Here is a 25,367-nt window from a genome sequence, read left to right on the forward strand (position 1 = left end):
CTGATAATGACATGCAGTATTACTGTCCTTCATAGACAGATACTGATAATGACATGCAGTATTACTGTCCTTCACAGACAGATACTGATAATGACATGCTGTATTACTGTCCTTCACAGACAGATACTGATAATGACATGCAGTATTACAGGTCTTCACATGATTAATACTTATGCAGAATGCAGTATTACTATCCTATACATGACTTGTCTGCTGTCAAACAGCATTTTATCGCTAGCTATTCTTTGACCACTTGTCTAACTTTGCCATTACTCAGAAGAGCCTCAACAGGAGAGCCTTCCAGATCAGAGACGTGCACAAGCCCCTCATCCTATAGAGGCTACTACCCCAATGAGCACTGAGCGGTCAAGCTAAAGAGGGCTCTCTTGACACCACATGAGTACAATAAAAATGACACTTGACATTGAGGCATGGCATTTGAAGAAAAAAAAGGACTGCTTGAAAACAAAGGACATAGCTACTTATGGACATAGCTACTTATCCATTAGGATGTATATAACAAGTGAAAAGACCAGAGAACCAGAGAATATGAAAGGCGCAGTGTTAAAAAAAGAATAAAGACAGAAAGTAGGGATCAACATACAAAAGGCGAGAGAGACGAAAATTCTGAGACTGGTTCTTTTAACAATTCACCATTCTGCCTTAAACTCCCACCCTGACATTTATATCTATATGATAAGGGCTTAATATATCCATCGTCTGCTCAATGGGGCTCTTTAAAGACTCCGCTCAACACTCACACTATACTGTAGGCCTCCGGACACAACATTTGTAGCTGGGATGGAAATGTCAAGCCCCTTGACACCTCCCAGCTAATGGCATTTTTACAGGGGGAAAAAAATCCTGTTTTAAAGTGAAGCCTGGGATTTGAAATGCCCGGGAATGTCTAGTCCTGCTGGTGCACAATGCATTTAAGATCTACAACGGTGTGGCACTTGCTAAACCAGGGTTGTGGGTTTGATTCCCACGAAGGGACAGGTCGAAAGTATATTCACTCTATATTTGCACTACATGGAAATGATTTGCAGAACCTTCCAGAATATTTCAAGCCAACATACCTACTACAGTTACCATGTCACTGCAGAAACAAAAACGCAAACTGAAGCCACCACGACTGCAAGCAGAAATCCGGCTAGCGCCAAATCCCATTACAGCTTTACATGGTTATCAATGTGTCGTATTTAGCCAAACATATCTTTGGCTTAACATGACTTAAGCATGTAAACAAATAATTATGGACAACCCTCTGTTCTATAAACACAGATCAACGGGTTTCTGGTGGCCCACAGCGCTCCATGACATTATACAAATGTCTACTTAGAACCGAGCAGCAGCCTGAGACGGCAGGAGCAGTTGCTATGGAGATGCAGCGGTCTAACAGAAAACCAAGTTTATTAGAGGGATCAATAGTCTTTTAGTGCTGTCATGAGTAGAATTTCAACAATGTGAATACAGTCCACAGAGATAGCTCTGCTCTGCACACCTGTCTCGACAGAGAACGACGTAGATGGATCTGGCTAGGTGCATGGAAAAAAGGAACAAGCAAAAGCATATGTAAAGCATTGTTGGGTGCACAAACACACAAGCACACACATTTGCATATTGAATGTTTATACGTAGAATTGTGAATCACCGACAAGCTCACTTACCGATGAGCTCTTTGTTTCTGACGTCCAAGGCCATGTTTCTCAGAGCGGTAGCCACGGCGCACACGACGCGATCATTGTCTATTCGCAACAATTCCACCAGGATGGGCAGACCCTTCTCTTTCCTGACAGCCGCACGGATGTAGACAGACCACTGGAAAAGACAGGAGAGGAGACCAAGTCGGAACACACATGGACACACCAAAGTAGCACAATCCCTGTTAAACATAATCTTTCCCCGGATGTAGCCTACCTGATGCAGTCCTACCGTGACGCCGACTTAACTAAAGTCGCCGACGTCCAAAAGCGTTTTCGTGTTCATCAGCAAGTTCATCTTTAATGGTTCGCTAAGAAAATGGCCGCCGCCGGAGCAGCTCTGAGGAGGGAGACCATGGCTTACTGTACTATGCTGTACCTTCCAGCTGCCTGCAGCCAGGTTCTGAAGCGCCCCGGCCGCCCCCTCCAGGGTGTCTGGGTTGGAGCACTCGGACAGGAGTGTGAGGTAGGGTTTGACAATGGTGGGGTGCCACAGCATCTGGATGCCTTTGGGAGGGTCAGCCGAGTCCGGGAAAGGCCCGACGCCGTCCCACTGGGCGACACACAGGACGGTGAGGGGTTACCGGCTGAGCCGCCGAAAGTAGCTTCATTATCGTAGAACAATGTGAATAAGGAGTGTGGTTGAGACCTGAGTGACGAGTGAGTCGCTCGTTGCTTTCTGAATTATTTACCAGACCAACATAATTGAGAATGAGCATCCCTGTGGCATATCTAACAGGCCTTAATCATCAACACCTTACCAACCACATCAGCTTCTACCGTACGCCAAAGTACATTACTAACAGCCATTTCAAATCACAGTAAATAGCACAAATTCCAAAGCATTCAGATAACCATCAAAGAGTGGCTTTTGCCTGCTTATTTTCCGGGCATGGCAGACATGATTTTTATGTGGACTGCCAAGCCCTTTCAGATATAAACCCAGTAAATGAGTAATTATCCATTAGATGTAACCCCCCCCACCCCCCAGCCTGCGTCCAGTACCATTGCTCCAACATGCTGGCTAATTGCTAACAGCTGCGTTGGAGATGTTGAGGAGCCCACCTGATCGTGGGCCTTCTTTTTCTTCTTCTTCTTCCCCCAGCAACCGGAGCTCTCTGCATCTTTGCTGTTGGCATCGCCACAAAGCAATCCGTCAAGCTCGTCCGTGCCTATCTGCTGTCCCTGAGATGTTTCTGCAGCCAGTCGATACGAGAGATTCCTCAAAATGCACACACAGTTTTCAATGGTCTGCAAGGACAAAACGGGGAGATGACCAGAGATCGAGGGAGGCAGAGAGATAGAGGGAGACAAGGAGGGAGGTTAAGAGATGGGGAAGGGAAAGAGAGGGGGAGAGATTGGGAGGGAGAGAAGGTAGAGGTAGATGAAGGGATAGTTTAGCAGAGCGAGGAATATAAATATATATATATATATATACACAGAACAGGAAATATAAAGGGATCATGAAGAGCAGAAAGAGGTCAGGGGTAGAGAGGAATATAGACAGAGAGGACAGAAATGGAGAGAGAGAGAGAGAGAAGAGAGATTAGAACAGCATATTATATTGAACCGTGCCAGGACATGATTCGCGTGTGGTCTATGTAGGGAATAAGGTCATGTTAGACTGATAAGGCTTCCTCACATGGAACTGGGCAGGATGCTGTGAGGATACAGTGAATTCGGGAGTCAAACATCTGTCTGCTGCCGTTTGCTTAGGAACAGACACGCGATGCAACAGACCACAGCTCTGCCTCGGAATACAACAACCTCACGACCTCGTTACCAAACAACGGCGCCTGCTGCTTGTCACATTGTTACCAGCCTTTTAATGGATTGCATCTCACAGAATGCTGTCAACGGAGCAGAGGCCAAAGCCTTCCATGCAACAATTAACAGCGGAACAATTGATAAATGCGACTGGTACAGCAATGGTACAGTAAAGTGCGTCCATTTTAAATGGAAGGCAAACTGTTTGTGCTCGTTAGGTTGTCGTGCTGGACGCAGGTCAGAGCCGCGTTACAGTGCTAATCCTGTTGTAGCGAGCAGGAAGGCAGAATGCATCGCGGTTGGGGGACTTTGATCTGGTAATTGATTTTCAGTGGGATTAGGTCCGCCAGATCTCCTTCAAACTGGTTATTACAGACAAAGGCCCTCGGAAATCAAACAAATAAGGCACTCATTTCAAAGGTCTATGTGGCGGTACAGTCGGTGGTTCTTTGCGGCGTCGTAACACAGTGTTGTATAGATATGTCATTTCATTAAGGAGGAACACAGTGTTGTATAGATATGTCATTTCATTAAGGAGGAACACAGTGTTGTATAGATATGTCATTTCATTAAGGAGGAACACAGTGTTGTATAGATATGTAATTTCATTAAGGAGGAACACAGTGTTGTATAGATATGTCATTTCATTAAGGAAGAACACAGTGTTGTATAGATATGTCATTTCATTAAGGAGGAACACAGTGTTGTATAGATATGTCATTTCATTAAGGAGGAACACAGTGTTGTATAGATATGTCATTTCATTAAGGAGGAACACAGTGTTGTATAGATATGTCATTTCATTAAGGAGGAACACAGTGTTGTATAGATATGTCATTTCATTAAGGAGGAACACAGTGTTGTATAGATATGTCATTTCATTAAGGAGGAACACAGTGTTGTATAGATATGTCATTTCATTAAGGAAGAACACAGTGTTGTATAGATATGTCATTTCATTAAGGAGGAACACAGTGTTGTATAGATATGTCATTTCATTAAGGAGGAACACAGTGTTGTATAGATATGTCATTTCATTAAGGAGGAACACAGTGTTGTATAGATATGTCATTTCATTAAGGAGGAACACAGTGTTGTATAGATATGTCATTTCATTAAGGAGGAACACAGTGTTGTATAGATATGTCATTTCATTAAGGAGGAACACAGTGTTGAATAGGGGGCAGATATGAATGTCATTTCATTAAGGAGGAACACACTGCGTGAAATGGAGGTAATGTTTGTTTGTTGCATTTCTCTGGGTTAGCTTGTCCTGTCTGTTTTCAATCGGATTCACAAACCGCACAGTCGGGCACCGACTGAGCGTGTGAGTTACTGTGACCCGTAACTGAATCCCCCAATATTTGAATGTTGATTTCGTACTTCTGAGGGATATAACCTCAACATAATGAAGAGCGTTTCATCCTATTATCCTCAATAATGCATTTTAATGCGGGAGAAAAACATTAAGTTCATCCATTCGCAGGAAATAGAACATCTGGTATTGGCTTTTGGGAAATGACCAGAGTAATCAGAGCTGCTGATGACCTTTGTTAGCATCCAGCCAGACGGCCATGCAGACGCCGATCACCACTGCCGGGAGTACACGAGAGGAATGGCAGGGCAACTAGGGGAGGGACCGGTGTTGAGCAGGTAAATCATCATCAAACATGGCCACTTACAGGCGCTGAGAAAGCGTCGAGAGCCAGACATAACAACCTTGACAACACACAGATCCAGACCCACACGAGACGGCCGCGCGCGCGAGTGTTGTAATTACGTGCGTGTGCGGTGTAATGACAGGCCTCTGTGCCTGTCGTTCCCTTGGCGAGGCGTTGAAGGTGCTGCTTCATGGGAACAGATGAAAGGAAACACAAAGTCAAACCTTGCTATCGATCTCGCTGCTGCCCAAGGCGGTCTGGATCACGTAAAGCAGAGCGTCCGTCAGGCCCTCGCATTCCCGCATCCTCCTGCGAGCCTCCTCCCCCGCCGAGCTCACGTTCCTGAAACAACAAGCAGGAAACAACCACACGCACATTTCAGCTCTGTGTATCACCGCGGTCCTACGCTGTATCATCCGGTAGTAAGCCACCGTGACCATGTGCTCCGTGTTTTCCAGCCTAATATATACGCGGCTTGCCATTAACTGTTGAATATTCACACTGAATACAATTCATGAATGTAGCCTATAGCTAAATGACATTAATGGCAACATGCTTTGACACCACGACAAGCCCGGCCTATCTGTCGGCCCGTGTTCCCAGCCTGGACGGACCAAATTGTGCCCCATTTTCTATGCAACGCACTACTTTTGACCAGTGTCCAGAGGGAAGATGTCTCCATTGGGGACACTGCTCTTTCCTGTCTTCCCTCCGCTGCCCTTTAAATGTCAGGTCATTAGCAGTCTGGGATGGTGCTGCCAACTGGCCTCGTCTTAAAGGAGGCCTCTGGATGGACAACATGGCATTTATCCATCTGTGTCTCTCTGACTAGTGAAGTTGGGACCAAAAGATTGGGACATTATTGATGGCCTGTGTGTGTGTGGGTGTGTGTGGTCCTGCTGGTACCTCGCTCCAGCACTTTGTAATTGGCCCGATAAACAACGCAGCCTTGGATCCATCTATTGTATCCGTTTGTCCATCTGTTCAGGAGGGGCTTGTTCTCTCCGGGCGATGAGGGAGTTGGCCGTAGAGGTAAGACGGTGTTCAAAGCGGTGAGACGGGGTCATTTATCAGATCGCTTTAACACAGACAGCGGTCAGTGCCCACTGACCGCCCCAGACACGTGTTGATCCCGGACATGCAAGGAAACGATCCAAACGGGGAGAAATCGACCATCTTCAGAGGGTTTGTTCACTCTGTCGTGAGTGTGGATGTGACGGACGGCGACTGTGAGCATTTGCTGATCAGTGGAGCGTGGACCTTTTGACAGACTCCCTCCCATTATGAAGAGCTGACGCCGGGCACAAGAAACATCCAGTGAAGACGTCCGTTAGCATGCTGTGTTCCCTGTCAGCCATGGTGATTCCACAGGCTGTCACAGGATGAGGGAAAAGCGTGTGATGAGGTGACAGGTGGCGAGGCATCTTGGTCCCGCACATTAAATATTCAATCAAGGCCCCTGCTCTACTCTGTTCCTTAACGACCCATGAAACTGATAAATTAGCCTGCTGAGCTCAGGGATTTACTGTACAGTCAGTCATCCTTTATCAGAGGCAGACATTATGACTCAGCACATTTCACTCAGAGTCGGCTTCCTCCCACCTCATGCAGCTGCAGTCCCGATTGGTTGTGCTGCCGGAGACAACTTGTCTCGGCGCCAATGGGAACGGGGCACGCCCACAAAAGCATCATTAATCACTTCCTGCTTTGACAAGGTAATGTGTGTGCATATTAAAATGGATCCAGGAGCCTTTGTTTTCATTCCCTGAAATATTATCAGATAACAAAGAGAAACAGCAACAAATTGCAAGGAGAGAGTAATGTAGACGAAATTAATAACACCGAAATGAGCAGACAGGCAATGTATTAGCTCATTATTCCCTCTTCTTTGCAGACGCCTGCCTTTACACAGGGGACGAGGGCCCAGATATCAACACTTGACACACAGCCAATGTATCCCGATGCCAGCGTTATAATCAGAACGTCTTTGACAATACTCCAGAACTATAGAATGTTTTAATTAAATCCTGCAGGGAGCATTGGAAGCGGCTTTAAGCCTCAGCGCAGAGTGCTCAAATACTGTTTTCACACAACATCTTTCATAATGTAGGGTAATTAGGGGGGAGGAAACGTGACACGTGGGCTAGCTCCATAATCAGTCTGACACTCGTGGCCTTCATTCTCTATGATAAAATGTCCGTAACGAATAGCTCTCGTTCACTCCGTCAGAATTCCCCAGAAGGACAAAGCCACCTGAGTATACATCCTCCACTGATAACACCAAGGACCCGGGTGCCGGGAAGCCATGCAGAGATAAAACGGGGAGACAGCGAGAGAAGCCAGCTGTCTCATTTAAAACTACACCGAGAAGAGGAAGGCCCTAGAGGAGACAATACAACCCATCGGGCGTCAACACCAAATTGACATACACTGTCCCGACTTGTGACCTCTAACCTCTGACCCCGTACTCCGTGGGATCTAGGCCGGAGTAACTGTGAATGACTCCATTTCAGTGGCTGACGTGTGAACACTGACCTGAGGCAGCCGGTGGCATTGCGGAGGACCTGGGACGAGTGCAGGTGCAGTTTGCGGTCCTCCTGATGGGGCGAGGTGTCCCAGCCCGAGTGGGGGATGATGACCGCGTTGGTCAGCACCGCCAGGGCATCCTGGATGATGGGCATCTTCAGAGCGTCACATGATGATAGGTTCCACAGCACACCTGAGCACCGGACGAGAACACAACATGACATTGACGAAAAAAATTCCTTTATTGTGGGAAGATCGGTGCTGACAGGTGTTGACATCCCGGGAATAGAGGTACAGGAAGTACATTGGGATCTTGGAAATATTGTGATTGTGTGGCTGAAAGGTAAAAAAAATAAAAAAAAAATAAAGGGAAATTGTAATGCCTTATATTTTTCTTCACCTCCTGTGGATATTAATCAAGTATAATCAAGACCTACCAAGATCTTGTAGGTGATTTAACAAACAGCAGTGGTTTTTAGTTTTCATCAATGATTCTTAGGACTAATCAGGATTGCGTGACTTCTGGGACAGTGATTTTAAACCTGTGTTTTGTGGCCATGATAAGCATGGGTGAAATCTACGATAGGGAGGGTTTGGACTCTTTTCTTCCCTTTTCATCCAGAGTGTTGGGTGGACCACTAATTGAAGGCACATTGGGACACTCCTTGACTTGAATGAAACACTTCACACTGTTCTGCTTTCATATTTAAACAAGTGTCAAGTCATGATAGCAGACCTATGCAGACGTTTCAGGTCATTTGGTCTTTTCATTGGTTTTCTCTCTGATTGCTGTGAACCCGGATGTTGCAGATACACTGGTCGCAGCCCCTGGAGGGTCTAAATAGCCTCTGTACACTCAATAATCTCCACTCCCTCAGCTTTGGGGTGCTTGTTGGAATGGCAGAGGTGCTTGTGTCCATGCAAATGGATGGCTCTGGGTCATTGGAAGAGGCTGATTTGGGGATGGGGGTGACTTCGCTTCCCGCCTTTGAAGTAATCACAATTGTTTACGGCTTTCTCCTGAGATGAAAAACATAAAATGACTAACTTTCCAGAGAGAATTTCACCAGCGGGTGAACAGAGATTATTATACTGTATGGTAAATTACTTGTTGCGCATACGTTCAGAAAGCAGCATATTTCACCCCTTTAGTTCTGATGTAGTGAGAGCCCGGCCTCATCGTGAAATAAACTGGGCACCCAGAGCTTCATAGATTTTCTTTTTTTTTTTTCGTAATTGAATGTGCAACCAGCCAACCTAAAAAAAAAAGAGGGAATTTTCTCTCGCCTACCGATTCCATTCCAAGCCAGTGGCTTTGGCAGCAGCTTTATGAGAAACCCACACAGAAACGGAGACAGGGAGGAAGCTGTCAATCTGCAGCTGGGCTCTCCTCTTTAACCAAACTGACTAAGGCTTCAGTCTTCCTCAAACTGGGGCAACTTTACTAAACACTGAAGGGGGTCAATACACATCTAACATCCTGTTCATGGAGAACTTCAACTCAACCCGAAACTGCAACAGCGGTAAATAGAACAGCAAAAAAAGAAAAATGAAATCCTCGTAATAGTAATAATTACTTTCAGTAGGATGTGGTGGATTGAATATGGAGGCTCTGCCATGAGCCATGTTAATGAGTGAGCATGCAGCTGTTAGCCAATTTTTAAGGAGAACATTTAGCACAAGAACTGGGTATGTGCAGTACAAGAGGAGAGCAGGAGGAGAGGAACCTTTACTTCCATTCAGGGGGAGGGCCTGTGGTTGTGGTTTTCATGTGGTTCAGGCGAGGTAGCCGCCAAGCTGTGAACCGCCGACCAAGCCGTTGCACATTCTGCATGGAGACACTCTGTGGCCTAGCAACCGTATGGCTGTGAGCGGCCGTCCGTTTCTACATCCCCTCGTCCTCCGACCGCTATAGTTGTCAACGAATCGCCTCTGAGAGTTAGCAGGAGGACAACCGGATGAACTGTAATCCAGCTCTCCCACAGCCCATCCATCCTTCCCATTACTAGACTAATTGCAGCCGTGCAGTGTGGCGCAGCGACGGGGGCTCCTGTTCTACATCGCACGCCGTCCAGGATAAAATCCGCCACGGAGACAAAGAAAGCTGTCATTCAAAACAGATTCATTCCCTCTGAATAATCATCCTCTGCTTCTCTACATGTGAAGGGGGACGGGGACGGGGACGAGGGGTGGCGGCGGCACAGCAGGGATAACTACTTTCTTTGGCTTCCTGTGATGTCATAAATGGCTGCCACCGCATCCCTAAGTAGGGCGCCCCCTGGCTGTTGGTGGCTCGGGGAAAGCTGCGAGACGAAGAGACGGGTGAACAGGCCCTTAAATCCGTGCCCAGTCACAGTGAGGAACAGGAGGCTTACGCCAGAAGAGAAGAAGTGAAGAGGCAGAATTCCTCTGGGCTGGGGAAGGTTTTCTGCTGCCTGATTAATTTGTGACAGTAGGGACTTGGTGCGCCGTTCGTTGAATTGCTTTCTAATTTATATGGTAATCTCCTTTAAGACAGTACCAGCACAAACCATTTATTTCCCAAGCATTTCCAGGCTTAAAATCCTGCCTACAATAAAAATAAATAATACAATAACCGAGTGGCACGCTCTCTCTAGATATGACTCAAGGGATTTAACCTCTGACTTTTTGGCAATGTTCACTTTCAGGACATCGCTCCTTTAATGGATTACTGGAGGGCCATACCCTAGGCAAGTTCCACATCATATGGGAAATCCTTCTATACAGCTAATTTGTGGATATTATGACATCTTATTCAGTGTCCAACATGTATTGATAGCCTAGTACTAAGGAAGTTGACGTGAAAGGTCCCTTTTAGATCTGTGGCCAGCTTTTCAACACATGGCCAGCGTCCTCCGCGCAGTATAAACGGCATAGGAAATCAGCTCTGATGTGTTTCTAACTCGCGGTGAGCATGCGTGAGCCCCGACACGGTCCCGCGTCACGGCTAAGCGATGTCTCAGTAACGTCCTCACCTGTGAGTAGCTCTCTGATCTCCACGTCCGTGGTCTTCCTCAGGAGGCGCACCAGGGCCGGTATCCCGCCACAGTTCTTCAGGGCGATCTTGTTGTCGTCGTTGGCCTTCCCGTACACCAGGTTCCTCAGGGCTCCACAGGCGCTGCGGTGCACGTCGGTCATCCTGTGATCCAGCAGATCCACCAGCAGCTGGATCCCTCCCTGCCTACGGATCTGGAGAGGGCGGACCGAGTGTGAGGACAGAGTGGTGTGATGTCGCGGTCGGAAAAACCCATCGAACAAGGCAAGATCTGAATAAAAAGAGTACGGACGGAACCAACTGAACGCAATGGCAGATCTAGTGTTGTATGCAAACTGTCTGCCACAGAAGCGGTCCATAGTTTTACACACTGACAGCCTACAGGCATCCCTGGAGGCGGTTCACTATAAATACACCACAGCCTCTTTCATTACTGTCGTGAGGTGGCTACACACAAACTGACAGAGAGACAGGCAGACATGTAAACGTGTTTAGTACTTGGAAATACAAGGTACTTTTTATTATTTAATTAGACCTCCACACACAGCGCGGAGGAGCGATGCCAGCCGTGGTGGCGGATGCGATGCCAGGCCTGTCGCTTCATAATGGAACGGCGCTTCTCCCTCAACTCTCAATTAAACACGGAGGAGAGGAATCATTCCACACCAGACACCCTGTTTACCTGGGCTCTGCTCTGCTCAAACATACCCAGGAGTCACTTAGTTACGGGGCTACCCCGGCACCTTTTCCCTTTCCGCAACACCACAAGTGATTCGGAGCTGGAATCCATTCCGCTCGCGAACACAGGGGCGCTGGCGACGGCCTGACCAGATCACAGCTACATGCCTGCAGTCATTATCCTGTACATGCTTTATTTGTACCATGTACGCAGTACCAAGTCACTGCTAAACACATGTTCTTTCTCGCTCTGCTGTCAGCATAAAAGAGGAGGCTAAATAGCTGCTTCCCTCCCAGCCTGCCGAAATAACCAGATACTGCTAGGCAACACAGTACACCATCATGACAAGCACCGCTAACGTGGCTCGACGCTACTATAAATACTGGGCTGTGTGTGTGGATTCCTACTGGGTTTGTATGCCTCCCATGTGTGTGTGTGTGTGGGCGCGTGTGTCGTGTGTGTGTTCTGTGTGTCTGCCTATATTGCCAGGGTGATATATTGCATAGTTGGAGAGGGGCGGTGAGATGAGCGTCAGCAGGCTTCCAGGAGAAGCTAGAAGCTGACCTAATGACTTTCTTGCAATTGCTTCCAGACAGCATCTCACCTGCAACGTGTCGCTAATCTCACCATCCTTCCATCTTACACAGCCAATAACACCACATATCACACAGATTTCACACACACACACACACACACACACACCAAGCTGTTCAACACCTCACATAGTTAAGTGTAGTCAGGCAGTAGGAGGGCATACTATCTATGCATTAATGTGTGAAAACGTCCCAATTCAAACACCTGGAAAACGTAACGAGCTACAATGCTAATTATATTTATCCTCAAAAGAGGTTGGACAGAATGTGTCGAACATGTTGTGAGCAGAGGCGGACTGTTTTACAAGCTCCAACTAAAGGGGACACCGGTCCCTCCTACCGACGGAATCCGATTGTTTTCAAGCCTACGTTTGAGCCACAAACTGGAACCGTGTCCCGGTGCCTGGTCCGTGTTACCTCCGACTTGATCTTGTTGTCCCCGAAGCACAGGTGCTGGAGGTAGGCCGCCGCGTTGGACTGGACCGAGGGGAACTGGTGTTGGAGCATCTGGATCACCTCAGGCAGCTCCGGGTCTCTCCAGCCAAACTCCCTGCAGAGGACCGGGGGAAACGCAGAGATGAATCCTGTCCACGCTTTGACCTGTCTAAAGTCCTCCGTGGCTAACTGGCCCCCTATTCCTTATTTAGTGCACTACCTTTGACCGGGACCCATAAAGCCCAGTCCAGACGTACTGCTCCGTGTTTAGGGAATAGGGTGTCATTCTGGACTCAAGACACATCGGGATGCAGTGCTCAACTAAATATTCACTCACCGCCTATTCCACTGGAGTCTTCAGTCCATCTTTTTCCCACATATCTCTACGAATGTGGGGATTACTACACATGTCTGTGTGCTGTTCCATTTCAGTGCTGAATTGCAACAGCTGTTGCGGTGGTAATTTGCTGTAAGTGGTGTTGTAGAATAATGTAATTACAGCGTTACAGAAAAGAATAAGGAACCATATTGTCGGTTGCTTTTAAATGCCTGGCGGCTGGGCCTGTCCCAAGGGTTGGAAACGGGCTGCCGGGAGGCCAAAACTGGCCACAAGTGAGTTTTTAAATAAAAAAAACAACAAAATATATTATTACATTTTTATAGGACTTTTGTTTTTTTGGGGGGTAAAGAAAATGGCTAAAATCGTCAGGAATACAGCAAATAATATATTTAATTTGGGCAATATTTTCCCAAGTATCCACAAAAATTAAATAAGAGACATTATGTACATCGAAATGAAGGTATTAAATTATCCTTACGTAGAAATGACAACCTCTTATTGGGCTTAAAAAATATTTGCAGTGTAAAAATTATTGTTTATATGTATTATAATTACATTTCGGCCCCCCATTAATACATTCATACAACAAAATCTGCCTGGGGCAGATCTAGACGCCTACATCTGGCCTATTGTGTCTTTAGCAATATTGATTCATGAACAGTAAGTTGCACACTTAGTCTGCATTTCATTGAGATACACTTCCAAAGCAGAAACACATGACACATGCGTTGTCCATGTCAAACAATACATAAGTTAGCATAATGAATAACATAATGAGTGCTGAGCATGAAGAAGCCTGAAGGTGTATTGCACACACTATTTTCCAAACAAACTCATGTTCTTGCCATCCCTTGTCTTAGCATACGGCTTAGCATGAAAAAACATATTTGAATCACAAGTGATATTCAAATCAAACACAATGCTGTTTCCTATACCTGTAAGTAATTAATTCAATCATTCTGCGGTGAATACAGACATAAACTCTCAAATCCTTACTCGTGATGAATCACCAGCGACACATTCATTCAGTCTTTTTCCCCGGGGCTGCATGTTTCACAAGTTATCTCCGCAAATATTACCTACTGAATGAATAGAACCAACAGGTCATTCTATTCCTAGGTTTTTGTCCCTGTTCTACATGCGTATTCCAGATGGTTAACATTCCAAAAACCTGCCCCAGATGACACTAGTGGTGCTCCAGTGTGGTAGCCTGTCCTGAGGCTAGTTCTGGGCTGTCAGAGCCCTCTGTCCTCCCCCCGTCCGTGACGTTCTCACCGCCCTCCACTGCCACACCTCAGGAGGAAAAAGAAAGACAGACACTGGCAAAGGCAACGGCCTCCCTGTACACACCTTCCAGCCCCTGTCAAATCTCCAACCATCGCAGCTGTCTGCAATCAGGCTGTTCAGCTTGTCAGCTAGCTCTCGCTGTCAACACAGATGCCCCAACACTGGCTTCTTAACTCCACATGTCACTGACTCTCAAAGACTGAGAATCAATTACATTAACGAGTAGGATCGTGTGCGTGTGAGAGAGAGAGAAAGCCAGAGAGAGAGAAGAGAGAAAGGATGGGGGACAGAGAGAGAGAGAGAAGAGATAGAAAGAATGGGGGACAGAGAGAGAGAGAGAAGAGACAGAAAGAATGGGGGACAGAGAGAGAGAGAAAATACAGAAAGAATGGGGGACAGAGAGAGAAAAGAGACAGAAAGAATGGGGGACAGAGAGAGAGAAGAGACAGAAATAATGGGGGACAGAGAGAGAGGGAGGGAGAAACAGAAAGACAGTTTGGATGAAGGTAAATCCATTTGATTTCAAATACTTTTTGACAGCACCCCTTTTGATTTGAACAAAGCCTTCCATATACTGTAAAATGTTTTTTTTCCCCCATTAATCCAAGCAGTATTTACTCTTTAAGAAGGTTACTCTGAACTTTTAATTGTGGACCTGATTCCTGAAACATTCAATAGATATAACCTTTATGGTCAAATATCCAGGATTGTTTTTACATTATATAGCATAGCATATACAGCTAAGGGTTAAAATTCAGATAACACGGTAAATTGAAAGCTTCTGTTCCTCACTCAAAACTTTCCTTTTCAACTTTCTTGGAAAGGAAATAAAAAGGTGCAGCGGTCTCTTAATTTTTTCCGGAGCTGTATTTATATATATATATTTGAGGCACAAATTGCATTTGAATGGATATCACCGATGAAAAGTAATTCTAATTGACCTTTAAAGTGATAATCTATCCACTGTAGAATGGATAATGTCAATTTAAATGGTAATGTCTTCTCTATTATCTGCATCTCTATGATTTCAATAATATTTGTAGAGATAGAGATAGATAATGCAAAAACTTTTTTTGATAACATTCAAAATGCTTTATGTTTAGGGCATAAACCACTGGTACAGATAATGACAATAAATCCACATTCATCTAAATCCACTAAACCCACCTATTCAAGAGCACATTGCATCTCAACAGATGGTGGTCACAACCAGGGACGCCAATAGGAATGACAGGGCCCAGGACAGAATTTAATGTTTAGGACCCAAAATACTGGCCAAAAAATAAGTTAATAATAATTATATTACTGTCCAAAAAACTGGTCATAAATGTTTTATTGTTTAACGTTTTAAATCATAACTAGGCCACATTAAAATCCCTTTGTTTTCAACACAGGTAATTAATTATGTCACATCTTTTAAATTCATAACCTACTCAGTCCCAATCAGCCATTACTGCTACACATATTTAGACGTTTTCTTTAAGACTTGTCCTTCCATTTCTGTGCTCCTAGTTTTGGTTGCATGGTGGCAATGTTTTAGCCAGATAGCTACAGTACTGTAGTTAGACAAATGTATTAACATTTTAATAATGTAAAAAAAAAAAGTAAGCTGCACTCTGTAGAATGTTTTCAGTAAAAAAACAATTACAACATTGTGCAGTTACTAACCATTCAGAAAGCGGTTCCACACCAATGCCCAGTACAGAATCACATTCCGAATAAAAATATGAAAAATGGATTAACCTGTTCTACTTCGTGAAGCTTTGCCCATACGGGCTTCACTCCTATTGGTTCAACCCTTTGCCAATAGGCAGTCACTGAAAATTTTAATATGCAAATCACACCTCTCATGGCCATCTGCCCCATGGCTATAAAAGAGGGTCTCACACCTTGCTCAGTCTCCCACGCGGTGGTCGAAGCACACACCCTCTTTTGTGCATGCTCGTGACAGCACTAAAGAGGAGCCAGTGTGCAACGCCTGCGCCGTCCTCCCTTTACAGGTGAGGATGGACAGGCAGGCGTACTTTGCTGAGGAGGTCCCTCTCTCCGAGGAGGATTCTTTTCAGGCGGAGTTAGAGAGAGAGGTGACCGGCCCAGCTACGGCTCCGCCCACCTCCAGAACTGTTCTCCTCGTTTGGCTGAGCGGGTGCAGAGTTGACGCCCCCCCCCCCCCCGAAGGACAGGAGCGTCGACCCCCTGGCGGTGATGAAGGATTTCTTCACTGCCATCTCCACTGCTCCGCGGTTTTCTCTTCGTGCGCAGGACAGGCCTCTTTGCCCTAAACCAATAGGAGTGAAGCCCCTATGGGCAAAGCTTCACGAAGTAGAACGATAGTTACTACCATAGGGTTCATGCACTGACTGGTATCTGACTGCTTTTCTCATGAAGAAAGGTATGTCAGGAGACTGAGCAAGGTGTGAGACCTTCTTTTATAGCCATGGGACAGATGGCCATGAGAGGTGTGATTTGCATATAAACATTTTCAGTGACTGCCTATTGGCAGAGGGGTAAACCAATAGGACCGAAGCCCCTATGAGCGACGCTCCACTTATAGAACTGGAGTCACAAAAGTAACTATCGTTCCAAAAAAATTGCTAACTATGAGTTCAACGACATTCTTCTTAGCCTTGCTAACAGTAGCTTACGGTCCCTGGTAACTAGATACAGAAAATCGGTCTAAAAAGTATTTTTTCGCTTTGCCGTTTTTCGTAGTGTATGCTGTAGTAGACAAGGCAGGAACTGTTTGTCGTCCTGGTCTCTAGCTGCTGATATAATTTCTTACATTAAGCAAACTTCGCTCCTAATGGCATACTTATGCTATATATAATATCATCCAGGTAAAATGCTTGTTCACAAAATAAGTCAAGGAGGAAAGCCTGCCTCGCAGAAGGCGATTGGCTGGAACGGGATTGGCTGGGAAGTTGCCGTGTGCTACAAAAATGATAAAATGACATTCCACTGACACTTAACTTTAGTTTTTTTTACTGAATAAATCCTATCTAGTGCAGCTTTAACAAAGTTATGTTGGCACTTGTGTTTAGAGTATCACCCTGATTGGCTGTTGGTAGAACAAACAATTTCTACAGAAAAAGGCTTAAAATCATAATGCTGTATAAAAAAAAAACAGCAGAGTAAAAACCACAAATCCCTTCATCAGTGCAATTCATCTGTTGAATAACTGTTAACTTTCTCAATAGCACTGAATACTAACATTGACTAACAAATGTATATTTATATTTAAGCCAACCGAATGGGCCCCCACAGGCCTGGGCCCGGGACAATGTTCACGGTTGTCTCCCCCAGTCGGAGTCACTGGTCACAACACAAAACCAATCACATAAGATAGGGTCTGAGCAACAAAAGACAGTAGAAGAACATTTTGGTTTTAAAACAACATCAATGTATTTTCTTTTAATAATTAAGATTTTAAAAAAAGATGAAGAACAAGATAATATTTATTTCAAATGTATATTTTTATCAGGCATTTTATGCTTTATTGGATAGGCTAGAGGTGAAATATTAGCAGAGAGTTTCTGCTGCAAGAGCACTGGGTGGGAATCGAACCCATGCTGCAGCAGTATATGTTCACTGGAGGCGGCTGCTTAGACCGCCCTGGGACACATTTTTCAAGAATGTTTCTAAGCTTTTAAACAATATCAAACTAAACTGTTTATCTTTTTCAGTAATGAAGACGTGTGTAACTGTATGGTTGGGAATGAAAAACAAGTCAACCTTAAGTACCTTTGTCTCTTGAATGTTTTGACAGTCAGGTCCAAAAAGTCACTTTCACACTATTTCTACAATGTGCCGATGTGTATTGAAGTTTTCTTTTTTTTTTTTTTACATCAAAAGGTGTGCTGTCAAAAAGATTGAATTCACATGGATTTACCAATGAGGGAGAGAAGTGTGTGAGGGAGGAAAGAGAGGACGAGAAATGTGAGGGAGAAAGAGATGAGTGAGGTAGAGAGAGACGCGTGAGTGAAGGAGAGATGTGTGATGGGAGGAAGAGAGGGAGAGAGCGTGAGAGAGAGGAACAGAGAGAGAGAGAGAGGAACAGAGAGAGAGAGGAACAGAGAGAGAGAGAGGAACAGAGAGAGAGAGAGGGGAACAGAGAGAGAGAGAGAGAGGACGAGAGAGAGGAACAGAGAGAGGAACAGAGAGCTAATTCTGATCCGACGGGCTTGGCAGCTGCAGAGCTGTCACAGTCAGTGATGTACACGCTCTGACACCTAAAAGAGCCTCAAGACCATTTCATCTCTTCACAATCCTTCTCCCAGCAAAACCAACCACCACTGAAGTGAGCTGTGGAGAAACGGACGAGGCCATGACCGTTTACACAGGAAGAGAAATGTTAACTTTCAGAAAGGTCAACAGAGTGACGGGCTCTCGCTGGAATTCTATCTGACCTCTAACACATAAAACAAAACACAGAGAAATGAAATCCCGGGAAGCCCCCCAATCTCAGCGCAGGCCCTTCCAATTGGAAGCGGTGTTTTACACGGCAGGGGAGCAATGTACCAACCAAATCCATTCCCAGACTACACAGGCATCCACCAAGTCTCTCTGCACGCTTCTACTGAGCCGCTGAACCCGCTGAAGTGGGCTCTGCACATGCTCAGTAGCGCCGTAGCGAGGCTCCACTGTTACCTAATTGAGTATTGTTGAGCTATAGGAGCTGACTGGTGTGCAGTCGTCAGAAATGATTGTATGAGTCATCAAAGGGAAACAACGCAGAGAAGGTAGGGAGTGAGATCCTTTTGTTCGAAAAAAATTAAGAATTGACCAATGGGAGCTATCATTTCTCAGACATTTCTTCTCCCCATTTAATCACTGATGATTACAAAGCTTGTTCATATTCTCTGTGGTATGTCCCTGTGAGAAATGGATGCATTAGCAACAATATTCCTCCTTACAAACCATATATATCCTTCTGTTATCTAGCTATTATCTGCTATTGTATGTAGATACTATCCTTATAGTTACATCAGATTTCTATCTGATTTGTAGATCAAATACAGCATGACAATACATTTGGCTGTTTACCTTATGCTGATCTTCTCCAGTCAGTGGATTGTTGTATGCATTTTCTCAAAATAAGTCTAACCTCTTGGCTGCATGATTGTTTTTTTCTGAGATCAAATACTACTTAATGGAAAATATTGAAATATTATGTTAAATGCCTGAACACTTTGAGCAAACTACTGTATTTTTAATCATATCTGATTAAGAGTCAAGTAGCATTCTGAAACATTGCATGGAGTCAAACCAAGTCAGAGGGAATGACACTACATTGGGGTTATTTTCTTGTGAAAAGATTTCAAAGACTTCTGCGTTCAGCAAGTCTGTGTTAGCTTAGCGGTTCATTTATTTGCCGTGTGCTGAAAATAACCCACTTTTTCCTTCATAATGCACCAGTCCTTAATGAACAGTAGCCCATTATTTCAGATCTATGTGACATGGGCACTTTGTCAGTGTTAGTATAGTTGTTAAGTCCTCATGTATTGTGTTAAATCAACAGGCTCTGAAAAGGAATTTGATGTAAAGCTCCCAGATGCTCCAACCAGCCAGGAACCTTGTGTCTGTAATGAAATGACCCCGAAAGACTACTAGAGCCTCCGTGTGGAACCCTTTGAAATGGATGTTATGGCTCTTATTTGCTCCATCACAGACAGGGAGAATAGGACACTAGTGACCCGGCTCTGTGTGGTAATGTCTGAGATGTGGTCCATTCAGCCTGGATTTGAAGTGGAGTCCTCAAGCCAAGCTTCCGCAGGCACACACCCACACACACACTCGCCATTGGCCACTCCCTCTGATGAAAGAATAACAGTACGTATTGCTTTACCAGGAAATCATACAGAACCACTGTAAATAAATGAATTATCCATATGGATGGACAGAGTAGCATACGGACACACTCGATTAGCCGGTAAAACTATCACAGGCCTGAATAGAGGCGCTATATATTCGTTGCACTCCAGTATCTGTGCATTTCGGTTCTTCCACAACTATGTGACTTTCAAGAGAGCATGACGAAAGTAAAACACAGGCTCAGAGTCATGAGAGGGCCCCTCCCATCCCATTCAGCAGAGCCACATCAGACGGGTAGGCTCCACTCATCCACTCCTTAGGGCCCTCTGCGTTGTGTCTGCCATTTCAGTTCTTCATTAGAAAATTACCCAGGGACCGTGATTCATCCAAACGGCCGGACGAACGCCCGTGATAATGCCACTGTCCTCCTCGCATCTCATCCCGCCCCGACTCCTCAATCTCACAAAACGGCCCTGGAACTCTAGAAAAGGAGCCTGATTTGCTCGCTCAGTCAGATGACCCAAAACGGCACATGCCAAGTATGGGTGGTGGGTAGCAAATGAAGTTGAAGTCTAATTCCATCGACGTATATATCAAATCTCCACAGATTTGAATCAGTGTTGATACTGCACATTCTGAACATTCTCTATAGCTGTGTGCGTGCGTGTGAATTCCCAGCTGAGCGCTCCCAGAGCTTTGGAGCAGAAAGGAGCGGTTTGCATAACACTTCACAAGAGTTGAGTATCTGGATTCCAAATGCACTGATTCACAGTGATGGTCTTCATCCTCTCAGGAACAAACAGAACAATCAAAGAATCTGCTGATTCACAACTGAACCACCCAAGACAACAAGCTCTTTCTGTCTCTCTCTTCTCACTCCCACTTCTCTTTTCCTCTCTATTTCTGTGACTACCACTGCACTGGGATAGCAGACAGGCATGTCTATAGCATGGATGTTAGAGCAGTGAAGTGTGTCTTCAGCCCTGAATTCCCTAAGCCGGCCTTTTCGAAAGCTTTCGTTTTCTGAGGACTAAAATGGCACCTTTTAACTTCGAACGGCTCTCGTTTTGCAAAAGAAAGTTGTCCTACTCATTTTCTGAAGGTCTCCTTCGTGTCGTTGCTACAGATCATTCAGCAAAACGTTCCAGTTTGGCAAGGGGAGCTGAATCCCCTCAGCAGAACGTAATGGAGCGTTTGACAACTCACTGGATTGAAGCGAACTCCCAGGGTTTCAGCCGGATCGTCATTCAGGGCTTTGTTCAAGATCAGCCAGGTGAACTATCAGCTGGGAACATTTGCACCAGAATACACAATGCCATGCTTAAGGCAATCACACAATTTCTATAAAAGAGTATAAATGATGTATTCTAAACGCATGGCCGGGCACTGTGTTAAAGACATGGAAATGGGGGTAGACGATTTAACTGAACCTGTTGTTGGCCAGTGTCTTGAGCCCAAATGATATTTCTGGTGACTTATGGCTTGTAATATAGCTGGAAGACAACAGACTGTAAGATAAAAAAACAGCTGGCTTAGCCTGGCTGCTGGGGCCCACATGACTACTTCAGAAGCTGGTGTCATTCAGAACACTACTGTCTCCCACTACAGAGGAATGACACAGAGGGGAATGAAACACATTGATGACTCATGTAACCACTCAAAAAGGCCGACAGGGACTTTTCTGTCGCTCACCGTTATTCAATCTGCATGCTTCAGGTATTATAACACAAAGGGCAGGGCTATCCTCAGTGATAGCCATTGGAGGAATCAGCATGGTGGCGGCAGACCCAACTCTTCTCTGACTCAATATTTGAATCCCTTTCCCTTGTCCAGATCCTGTCTGATTAATGTGTTTCTTCTCTACTCTACAGACACAGTCCCGGATATCATTTAATGATAGGATTCTATGTAACCTAATATAATAGCATGTAGTGCAACGTTACACTAGGACCACCACACAACCAAAAGTAAACAGCTTGTGTCACTAGACAGAATACACAGGTAGGAAATGCTACAGTTTGTTAACGCCATCTGTTCTGTTCTGATTTGTTCATTGTACAAGACTCCAAACAGCGCTGTAGGCTGCCTTGAAAAAAACATCTGTCCCCATGAAATTGATTGAGATCCAATGATTGATATCCAGTAAGTGATGTTGGAAAACAGTGAAACTTGGAAAACGATCATTCCAGATTGACACTGAGAAATGTGAAAGGAAAAATACCCCAACATTTTAGTTTGAAGCCTTTCCCAAACCCCTTAACCATTCAGAATAGATACCATTACATTACCGTCCATCTTTCTTACCCTATCCCAAATCTTACCCCTAACCTTTGCCAATTATGGTTTAACTTCTACAGAGTTTGACAAAAAACCAAGTGATGGCACCACTGTGATTAAAACTTTAAGACAACTTTAAGAAATGACAGATACATGAATACATGGTGTAATTAAAATGTCAGTATTGGCAAGGGGTGTCTTTTATTTGGAGATTATGTTGGGGAAAAGTCTGATTAGCAATCACTGCCATAAAAAAGGACATTAGTGAATTTTACTTTTACTTTTAAACAAATCGACGTAGAAAATCGGACAGACCTTCACAATGTAACAGACAGTAGAAAGACATGCGATCAGTTCCAACACTTCCAATACTATGACTTCCATCAGACAAAATCAGTTCATCTTTAATTCATGTCTTTACTCAGCCACAATATCAGACAAACAACTAGTTGTGCAGAACTGATCTGCCTGACCAAAGACTATTTAACGTTATCAATGCCGTGCACGCATCCAAGTCAGATCTGCCGTGTAATTGCCCTCGCTCGCTGCTAGTTTACCAGTCGTATGTGGAGAGTTTTTCAACAAACACTTTAATGAGGAACTTGCTACTCTGCTTCCTTTGTTGCTTTGACGCCGCATCCATCCACGGTTCTGCTGTCTAACACCACTGGATGGGTCCCGTCAATATGCTCCACTGACTAAACTCCAAACAGCAACACACGCTGCAAGCGGTTAAAGGCGAGGCAGAGTGCAAAGGTTTAAATGTGAAACATTAGTGACGGAGGTCAAAAGAATGCTATGTGTATCTGCGTGCCAAGAAGAAAGAACACAAACTCACACATCCCAGTAATGGCTGCTGTATTTTTTGACAAGTCATACTTGTTCTCACCCTGTACTAGACAATACCACAATGCAGTGTGCTTTGCATTATGAAACGAGATGGCACTTTTGTTACGACCATTTAACATACTTTGAATCCCACGCATCACTGTAGTCTTGAGGATAAGATTAAAACAGGGGGCTTAAGACTGGGCCTGCTGTATTACAGTACAGAACGTATCATTTGGTAATCAGCATGGATTACCGCTCCCTAACACAGGGAATCCCATACTGTCTACGTACTAATAGTGCTAAAACCCATATCGTCTATGACTACGTACTAGCCCATTCATGCTGGTTCAACATGCTACAATGTCATTCAAAAAACACAAAGGCCATATGTTTCTTACGGCAGCTCTTTTGCTGGTATTTCGATGTATAGAATGATTTACTAACACGTAGCAACGCATAAATCTGCAGTGTGATTCATTAATAACTTAGAAAGATTAAGAAAGATCGCAGAAATAGAGAATGATCACATGCAGTGCAGAATTGACATTGTCATTCTATGTCCTAAATTCGGCCCTTGATTACACCCCACAGAACATTTTGGGAAGATGGAGCACATTTACAAAATGATGAGAGAAAAATGACAAATGGTGTAAAATGAAGGAGGAAAATGGACGATGCTTGGATAATGGATTCCTATTGCACCTGTCCTACTCATACAGTCGGCAAGTTCCTGCCGCCTACCCAAAAAACGTCCATCTGCTGCCACAAATCCGTTAAAGCTGAATTAACTGAAGTCACTAACTCTGTCACATCGTTAACTTCAATTACTATGAAGAGTGCATCTTCAGAACTTAAAGCCGAATACTATAGATATATGTCGCAGCTTTGGGCCCAATTGGAAGTAAAGGTATTAACTGAACTATGAGTCTCTCAGTGATCAGGGTACTGCAAGTAAATGGGAATCAGAAGACAATGCAATGGAAAATTGGACTATTCTGTTTAATGCTCTTTCATTGTTAAGTAGAATGTCCCTGGCATTTGAGTAGTAGACATGAAGGACAGATTCAGTGAAGGAGAGATAGAAATTAGAAAATAAATGCTGGATTACTTTGTCATTCTTTGCTCGGCTTGATTTTGATTCCAGACAAGGAATTCAGGGTCGTACCTATCAGGAGACAGGCAGAAAGAAAAAAAGGGAGGTGGGTGTCTCACACAAAGGAGCTTGACAAGAAGAAAATAATACTCATTTGACTGTCTTTCTTTCTCAACACTTTTCATATTACACACTTCAGAACATGCACTAGATGATGTGATTGTGGTGGATGGGGGTCCGTTAAGGAGGGGTCTTACAAAAACCTAGAAACAGGAGGATAATAGCTCGATCAGCTAGTCCAATTATGGATCGTTCGGTCATCAGAACCACTATCATAGATTGTGGAGAGATACGTTTCAGCAATCTTATTGCTGTCCCACTGAACAGAGATCTGGGTAGATGTACCAGGACTATGCTTTTCTATGGTTTAGGGGTATCTGCTAAATGGTGACAGGAATTATTATACGCTGCAAACCATCGTTTTAAACCACAGTTACATAACATCCTTAATTGTGGTATTTGAGTAAATCGTTGTTTCGCTTGTTGATTTTGAACATGATTTATTAAAACACATAATTTATAACTTTCCAAGATGTAATTGCTTATTATGCTCACTTATGCTCAATATAGGGCTCATTTCTCAACAAATGAATTTGAATTAAGATTGGAGACCTGTTTTTGTGAGACCCACCCTTTAACAATAATGAATATGAAGTAACCAAATAAAAAGGGAGTAATTTCTCATTTGAAGATGACTGTATTGATTGTGCATGTTGTGAAGTTGGTTGCAGCCAGCAAATGCAATGCATCACAAGTCAATCCACAGAAAGAGTGTGCAAATGCCAGGAGAAATGGCAGAACTACGGCAGAGACAGTGCAATGTGGAAAATAAATATTGTCCAATAGCAAAGGGGTGGTGAATGAAGAAAACAGAACAGGAAAAAATAAAAGTCATGAAATCGTAGAAGATGCAAACACAGATATCGTTCTTAACACTTATATTAGTGTATATATAATTGGTGTGACTGAGAGCATTTTTTATTTATTCTGATTATATTTTTATACTCTAAAGTAATGAACTCCTTTGTCAGACCCAAACATAAGGAATTCTGAAACAGCACAGAAATACAGCCATACAACTTAGAAATGAAGGCCACTGCCAGTGAAACCCTATATAAAAAAACACACACAGACACACACACACACACACACACGCACAAACAAAGTTTACACAATGTAAAGGCAGAAGTGAGGTTTAACACAAGCCTCATGTGCCCTCCAGAAAAGAAAAGTGTCTGTGTCATTCCCAGTGATACAAACAGGCCTTCAACCAGAAAACAGACTGGGA

General features: G+C 44.3%; 1 protein-coding gene across 8 annotated transcripts in view; it reads right to left on the reverse strand.

The window, feature by feature from the left end:
* Positions 1 to 25,367, reverse strand: part of ctnnd2b (catenin (cadherin-associated protein), delta 2b) — an 80,881-nt gene that overhangs the window by 6,632 nt on the left and 48,882 nt on the right. For 5 of the 8 annotated variants that reach the window (XM_020045468.2, XM_010894067.4, XM_010894066.3 and 2 more), the window contains 8 exons: positions 24,035 to 24,091; positions 12,363 to 12,495; positions 10,654 to 10,867; positions 7,667 to 7,850; positions 5,356 to 5,473; positions 2,769 to 2,954; positions 2,068 to 2,256; positions 1,671 to 1,821 (listed from right to left, as the gene is read on the reverse strand). In XM_020045468.2, the coding sequence (XP_019901027.1) occupies positions 1,671 to 1,821; positions 2,068 to 2,256; positions 2,769 to 2,954; positions 5,356 to 5,473; positions 7,667 to 7,850; positions 10,654 to 10,867; positions 12,363 to 12,495; positions 24,035 to 24,091 (1,232 nt within the window). The remainder of the gene's footprint in view (positions 1 to 1,670; positions 1,822 to 2,067; positions 2,257 to 2,768; positions 2,955 to 5,355; positions 5,474 to 7,666; positions 7,851 to 10,653; positions 10,868 to 12,362; positions 12,496 to 24,034; positions 24,092 to 25,367) is intronic. The other 3 variants (XM_020045469.2, XM_020045471.2, XM_020045470.2) reach the window with 3 other exon arrangements.

Source organism: Esox lucius, chromosome 3, assembly GCF_011004845.1.
Source record: "Esox lucius isolate fEsoLuc1 chromosome 3, fEsoLuc1.pri, whole genome shotgun sequence".
Taxonomy (NCBI): domain Eukaryota; kingdom Metazoa; phylum Chordata; class Actinopteri; order Esociformes; family Esocidae; genus Esox; species Esox lucius.